Raw genomic sequence first — 7,977 nt, 5'->3', positions numbered from 1 at the left:
CTCTCTTGTTGCGGAGCACAGGCTCCAGACGCGCAGGCTCAGTAGTTGTGGCTCACGGGCCTAGTTGCTCCTCGGCATGTGGGATCTTCCCAGACCAGGGCTCGAACCCGTGTCCCCTGCATTAGCAGGCAGATTCTCAACCACTGCGCCACCAGGAAAGCCCCCACATATCACATTCTTTATAGTACATACTTTTGAGAATGTGGTTAACTGACTATTGGAAGTAAATAGTTGTCTAGAACTTACTATCCTGTGATGTGAAAGCATTTATATTTTAATTACTTTTGAAAATAATGTGCTTTTAATCTTCTTTTTGAGATGGCAGTTCCTGGATTTACCCTTGGTGCCTTCATACTTCTGTTGCTCGTTACTTCTGTGGCTAATTATCCCAATGGAAAGGTAACGAAGTCATGCCGTGGAATGATTCCTAAGCATGGTCAAACTCCACAGTCTGATCCTGCTTGCCACATCTCAGTGAGTCAGATGACATTCAGGCCAGGAGATCAGATCAAAGGTACTGTGCTGGTATTAACTATTTACAGTTTGAATTTCACTTTTTTACTGTACATTGAATCTTTATTACTGTTGGATTTATACAGTTTCATTTAATCTGTTCATCTGCTTTTATAAGATACCATGATCTTATACTTCTCATTTTTGTGTTTAACTACTACAGATGACTATATTACTTAAGTAGTATATTTACTACCCATTCAGAATAGGTGTTTTTTTTTTTTTTTTGGACACACCACACGGCCTGCGGGGTCTTAGTTCCCCGACCAGCGATGAACCTGGCCCTGGCAGTGAAAGCACCAAGTCTAACCACTGGACTGCCAGGGGATTCCCCAGAATAGGTTTTAAAATATGTTTTTGTCATTATTTAATATATCTTCATTAACAGTACTATTTACTCAATAGAAATACATAAAATAAAGCTTATTTTATCTGGGTTAAGATGTTAAACCCGTATCCTTCTTGACATAGTATAATCTCTTGTGTTTCCCTAATTCTGGCAAAAGGTAGGCTGAAACTTAATAGTCTATTAAGGATGTATCTATAACAGCATTTTACAAATTCTATTTTCTGCAACTTTAGAAATGCAGAATATTAATAGATACGCTCTAGCAAAAAGGATATATGGAAAAATAAATTTGGAACACTCTGTTATATATATTTCTTAGAGTTTCATACTGCACAGAAGAATGTTAAAGGGCCTGAGACGTTTGCAGTAAAGGCAGAAGTATTTACTTTCAACCAGCATTTTTCAAACTACTTTGGCCCCATGGACCACACTCTGACCATAACCTACCTTTTCTTCCCTGTGGAATGGCTATTACATCTCATGGAATAATGTCCTGTGGAACACGGTTTAGAATTTCTTTGACTATAGGATGATTTCTACTGTTTTCTCTCTTGGAGTAGCTTTCTATATATACACCCGATTTGATGACGTGCCTCCTTTAAACAGTTTTTTTGGGGGGATGTTGCTAAACTCTTAACTTATCTTTTTGTTTGTTTCTCAGTTACTTTGTCAGGGCCACCATTTAAAGGCTTTCTCTTAGAAGCACGTGATGCTGAGAATTTGAGTGGCCCTCCTATTGGCTCCTTCACATTGATTGACAGTCAAGTGTCACAGCTTCTGACCTGTGAAGATATACAGGTTTGTGTTTAGTTTGAAACTGATTTCTGTCAGTTTCCATGGGTCTTTTCACTATAAGATGGTGTTTGCAAGATAAACAAATGACATTACCCATGCATTGCAAACATCTGAGTACATTCATATTGATCAAACTTTCCCCCTAATTTTTCTACTGGCAACATATTTTTATACAACATCCTAGAAAAGGTAAGGTTGTAGCTTGAAGAGTTTATGGCTTTTGATATTTTATATAGTATTGACTCTTACTATATTGAATTTCGAAGGATGTTGATATTGAAGATAGAGTTCTAGAGTGGAACAGAGGTCTAGTTTTTGTAATTAATTAATTTAATGAACATTTATTATACCAGGAACTTTCCTGCATGGGATATGGTGATGAACAGGACTTGTTCTTTGAAGAGCTCATAGCCTTACACATAAGTAAAGCATATGGACATATGCTATATGGCAATAAGTAGAATGTATGGATATAGGACAGACACATAAGTGGAATAGTATGATGATTTAGATTAGAACCCTACACAGGGTGGGTGAGAAGCATAGCAGAGGTGCCACACACAGGCTGGAGGGAATTGAGAGAGAGGAGATGATCTCAGCTAGACCTCAAAGAATGAGTAGGAATTTCCCAGGTGAATGAATGTGGGAAACAAGATTGTTCAAGAGAAAGGAATTACTAAAATATAATATTGCATATTTGGAGGCAGGACTTTTTTTCTTTTGATGAATCTTCTGCATTCTGTTTGCATCTATTAATAAAAAAAGACACTTACAGTATAAATGAAATAATGAGCAGGCTTTATATAGCATCAACACACCCAGTATTCATAACTCTCTTCAGTTCTTAAATTTCTGCTGACTCTAGTTTATTCATAGAGCCGGCTGCTAATTTGGTGTCAATCAGTCAACCTGTATTTATTGAGCACCTGAGTCCCTGTTCTAGATAAAATAGTCTTTACCACAATGCCAAGGTCATGCAATGATAAATTACTTTGCAAAATGGCTGTAGTTCCAGCTATGTTGAGCTATTGAGTGTCTGAATGGTAGTTCTCTTCCATTTTATTTCAGGGATCAGCTGTGAGTCACACAAGTCCATCCAAAAAAACAGAAATTAAAGTCTATTGGAATGCTCCAAGCAGTGCCCCAAATCACATAAAGTTTCTGTGAGTAGGAGAGTTTACAGCTCTGTAAGTTATATAATTGAAATAATGATAGTCTGTATCTTTTTTTATACCTATTGGACATTCACCTGTATGGCAGAGGTGTGGTGTAGTAATGACACCACCTTACTGATGTAAGTGGCTGTTTTGCTTTTTTGTTTGTTTTTTTTTTCAGCATATATACTGAGCACTTAGCACGGGACCAAGGACCTAATAGACACTTAATAGACATTTGTTGAGTGAATGAAGTGTTGTAGTGCCTTCACACTAATAAGAGCCATCAATTAATACTTGAGTCTATATGGTGTATGGACTAATACTTTTTTTTAGATTTGTTCTTGTACTAGTATGAGAATATGAAAAAAAGCAGTCCTGAAATTTGGATGACTTTTTTTTTGCAGTGTCACAACTTGCAGATTAGATTGTCAAAAAAGTAAGATCATGTGTGCTCCTCAGAATTATGAAATTCAGTAGAATTAGAATAGTACTTCTCTCTTAATCTTACATGCAAGGGGGAAATGGAATGTCATAAAGCCATATAATGATTCCTGAGTGGTGTTATAGACATATATTTTAAAGGGAGAATTGCTCTCCTGGCCTGTCTCTATTTTCTGCTTCACATTCTGCACAGGTCACCAGCACACAGTAATGCAGCTTTGCACCTGTGTGTTGAGTGGAATGTGAGAAAGGGGATATGACCCCAGTAAGAACTGATAGTTTCTTATGCAGCCTCTATATAGCTTTTTGCTGTAGCTGCCTGTTACACATGGCTTTTGGAATAATTTGAATGACCACTATGAAAAGTGTGGTCGTAGTATGTTCTCCAATGTCAGGAGTGGAAATCTGTGCACTTTAGTCCCGGGGTCTGACATTCCTGGTTGCTGTGAATATGCCCAAAGAACAGACAAGTAAGAGAAGAGAGAGAGAGAGAGTAACTAAAATTCATTTGGTGATGAAGTGGAAGAGAGTCATTAGAGATTTTCCTCACACGAAATTCTGTCAGGTATTACAGGCATCCTTGTTTTATTGTACTTTGCTTTATTTGGCTTCACAGGTATTGTGTCTTTTTACAAATTGATTTGTGGCAACCCTGCACTGAGTGGGTCTATGGGCACCATTTTTCCAACAGCTTTTGCTCACATTGTGTCTCTGTGCCACAGTTTGGTAATTGTTGTAATATTTCAAACTTTTTCATCATTATTATATTTGTTATGGTGATCTGTGATCAGTGATCTTTGATGTTACTACTATAATTTGCTGAAGGCTCAGATGATGGTTAGTAGTTTTTAGCAATAAGGTATTTTAAAATTAAGGTATATTCATTGTTTTTTTTTTAGATATAGTGCTATTGCACACTTAGTAGACTACAGTATAGTGTAAACATAACTTTTATATGCACTGGGAAACCCCCAAGTTCTGTTACTCACTTTATTGTGATATTCGCTTTATTGTGGTGGTCTGGAACCGAACCTGCAATATCTCCAAGGTATACCTGTATTAAGTGGTATGTCCCTAGTTCATTACTTTTTTTTTTCGACTTGATTATGATGGGCCACAATCATGGTTCTGTCTAATCTCACTCTCGCTGGTACTGCATTTCAGAGCCACAGTTGTTGAGAAGTACAAAATCTACTGGGTGAAGATTCCTGGTCCTATAATTTCACAACCAAACGTCCTTCCTTTTACAACACCTAAAGCTACAACAGCACCTATGCCAACGTTACCTCCAGTCTCCCATTTAACCAAATCAGTAAGTAACATTTTTATGGTTTCACCAAATGCAATCTAAAGGAACAGCTTCCTTAGAAATTGTGGTTCTGTGCTTAGGAACGTGTGTAGAGAAGTAGCTGTCCTGGGTTGTGGTAGCAAGTTTTTGAATTCCCTTCAGGAAATCAGGAGGAAGTCTTCATTGTAACATTATGATTTATAGGTTAGAATAAGAGGAGTGTAAGACCCTGCATGTTCAAAGTGTGGTTATGACATTCACATGTAGTCTATACTAGCGGTGGATATGTTTTCATTTGAAAGTAAATCTGAAGCAGCAGCTTTCTTCCATTCTTTTTTTTTTTTTTTTTATTTTTAAAAAAGACACAGCCAAATATCACACATGGAGAGGGAACTTAAAGCTTAAGCTAAGTTTAGACAAGATTTGGAGGAGAATCTTGACATGGTGATATAACTCTTCGATCTTATTTCATTAAGGCCAATGAGTACTGGGGAATTCTGTGTGTTGAACCACAGAAACTCGTTTGCAAGCTCATCAGCTAGAATTCCATTTAAGCCCTTTGATTCAAAAGAATTACCGTTAAAAAACATATCTTAGAAAGGGTGATGCATATTAGAAACATTAGAAAGGTTTTACTGAAAGCAATTCTGATAAATTGTACTTATCATTTCAGAAGTAAATATAATGAAAAATGTCTTAAAGTAGGTTATTACAGTTGCAAGAACAAATTTGGGCCTGAATCCTGATTTGTCTAATTTCTGTTTGACTTTGGAAAAATTACTTAATTCCTAAAGTCTCAGTTTCTTCACCTGTAAAATGAGAAATAATATCTAGCTCTTACATAGTATTACTATGAGAACTAAACATTGGAATGAATATAAGGTTTCTAAGGGCTTTGTACTTAATAGATATTCAGTAAATATTAGTTCATTTTTTTCTCTTCCTTCTCTTTCTTGTCTTTTTATAACTCTTTTTTCCCTCATACTAAATAAAGCTCTTGTACTCCTATACAGTGTCTCATTTTGTTTTCCTTCTTTTCTACATTATGCAGTATATGATGAGCCATTTGATTACATTATTATGAACTTTTGTTTGACCAAACAATTCGATCTATTATTTGCGCTAGTTCTCAGTTTATTTAGTGTTAATGTTTATTTATTTAAAAACTGCTTTAGGGGAGTCCACAGTCAGTTTGGACCTGAGCTTCCCAGTAGGAATCTGTTGACAGGATTATTATCTTTCCATAAAATCATATAAAAGGCTTTAGCGCTTGTTGGAGCTTTTGATTTTATCTCTGCACCAAGTTTATAATCTCTAATTATAGAGAGGTTCATTCAGAGTCACAGGATGATGGCATTTGTAGAGAACTAGGAGAGACCTCAGGGTCACTGCTGCATAGTTAGGTAAAGAGACCCTGAGAGAATAGGTTCTTTAGCAAACGTGATGGAGTAAAGGGGAGAGCAGAGATCAAAACCCATGGTTCCTAGCTCCTCGTGGCTTGTTCTCTCCACTCTACTAGGATTTCTCTTCAAGTTCCTGTGAAATAATAAGGAAAAAAATAAAACAGCCTCTGCCTGGTTTCTGTTAATATTTGGCCTTGACCCCAGTTCCTGATACAGAGCTGCTAAATCCCTTGGAATTTCCTGGATGATGGGAGCATATTTTGTTCTAATGAGGTGACTCTTGGTGGGCTCCTGTATGGGGGCTGGTCACCAAAAAGACCAAGCCATGATTAGAAGCTTGCAGCTTTCAGGCCCCCTCCCCTCATTCTCCAGAAAAGGGAGAGAGGCTGATTGAGCTAAAAATCCATCATGCCCACGTGATGGAGCCTCCATAAAGATTCCAGAAATGGGTTTCAGAGAGCTCCTGGGTCCTGACCACGTGGAGGTGCTGGGAAGGTGGTGAGTCAGAAGTTCTGTGCCCCTTCCTACATACCTTGCTTTACGCATCTCTTCTCTGGCTGTTCCTGGGTTGTTATCTTTTTATCAACATAATAAACTGGTACTCTACTAAGTAAACTATTTTCCTGAGTTCTGTGAGCCATCTTAGTAAATTATCCAACTTGAGGATTAGGTGCTGGAAACCTCCAATATATGGCCGACCATTCGGAAGTACAGGTGACAACCTGGGGCTTGTGATTGGCATCTGTGATTGGTATCTGAAGTGGGTGCAGTCTTGTGGGACTGAGCACTTCACTTGTGGGATCTGACACTAACTTCAGGTAGACAGTGTCAGAACAGAATTGAATTGTAGGACACACAGCTGGATGTGTCCAAAGAATTGCAGAATTGCTTAGTGTGGGAAATAGCCTCACCCACTTGGTGGCCAGAAGTATTGGTAGAGTAGAAGAAGAAATGAGAGTTTTTCTGTACAGTTCCCATTAAATCTAGTTACTTAAAGTAATGGTTAGCTCTCTTCTGAAATGTCGTGTCACAGCTCATTCTAACACAAGATAACTGCCTGTTTGCCCTGTCAGATTGTAGAGCTGACATTTTTCAATACTCTTTCTTATTTGCCACACCAAGAAGCTCTGAATTAAATCATTGTAGATTATTTTTGTTTCTCCCCCACTAAATTGTTCTTAACTATTATTTGGAGTGGTGGTATATATAGGAGTAACCATTTTTTCTTACATTATCTTAATGTCAAATTTGAACCTGAATTCTAGAAGCGGAGTCCAGGATCTAAATATAAAACTTGCTAAGGGCTTGTTTGTTTGCTTTTAAAATTTCCATCTCTGAAAACTAGAGGATACCCTTTAGGCAAGAATGTCAAGGTGGACTTAAATATTCCCTAAGAAATTCTCAAAATTTACCAGAAACTTTGCTCCAGAACATAATTAACATGAAGTATTTTGTGTATTAAAGGGATTTTAATACTCATGCATAATTACAGTCCAATTAATGTTGTGTCTTCTAAAGTTTAATTAAAATTAATTAAGTTTAAAAGTTCACAACCTAACTACTGCTTTGATAATTTCTAATTTGGGATGTGTCTTTGTTCCCTTGTTTGAATCCTTATTATGAAAACGTATTCTTATTAAAACCCATACTTCAAAGTAGTAGCTCTTCTGTCATTGGAAATGAACTGCCTGTTTGATAATTGACTTTTTTCCCCCTGTCATTTTTCTAGTTCAATGCTTCAGATTGTGGGAACAAGAAGTTCTGTATTAGGAGTCCTTTGAACTGTGACCCGGAGAAGGAGCTTGCCTGTGTCTTCTTATCCTTCACACGAGATGCCAAGTCAGTGATGGTTGAAATGAGCGGTCCCAGTAAAGGCTATTTATCCTTTGCATTTTCTCACGACCGATGGATGGTTTGTACCTCTCACTTACATAAGTGGTAATGAAAGGAGAGTCACTGGGGTGAGCTCTCATCCATAGCAGTTTAGCTGTTTGTTCCAGAGTCAAATTATCATACTTAAGGGAGGAATGG

At 37.4% G+C, this 7,977-nt stretch overlaps 1 protein-coding gene across 1 annotated transcript in view; it reads left to right on the top strand.

Moving 5' to 3' along the window:
* Positions 1-318: 318 nt before the first annotated feature.
* FRRS1 (ferric chelate reductase 1) overlaps positions 319-7,977 on the top strand; it is a 32,385-nt gene continuing 24,726 nt past the window's right edge. Inside the window, exons 1-5 of the mRNA XM_068538079.1 lie at positions 319-514; positions 1,524-1,660; positions 2,726-2,820; positions 4,420-4,567; positions 7,676-7,858. Coding sequence (XP_068394180.1) covers positions 319-514; positions 1,524-1,660; positions 2,726-2,820; positions 4,420-4,567; positions 7,676-7,858 — 759 coding nt within the window. The remainder of the gene's footprint in view (positions 515-1,523; positions 1,661-2,725; positions 2,821-4,419; positions 4,568-7,675; positions 7,859-7,977) is intronic.

Source organism: Eschrichtius robustus, chromosome 3, assembly GCF_028021215.1.
Source record: "Eschrichtius robustus isolate mEscRob2 chromosome 3, mEscRob2.pri, whole genome shotgun sequence".
Lineage (NCBI taxonomy): Eukaryota > Metazoa > Chordata > Mammalia > Artiodactyla > Eschrichtiidae > Eschrichtius > Eschrichtius robustus.
This window is presented reverse-complemented; position numbering and strand designations above follow the sequence as displayed.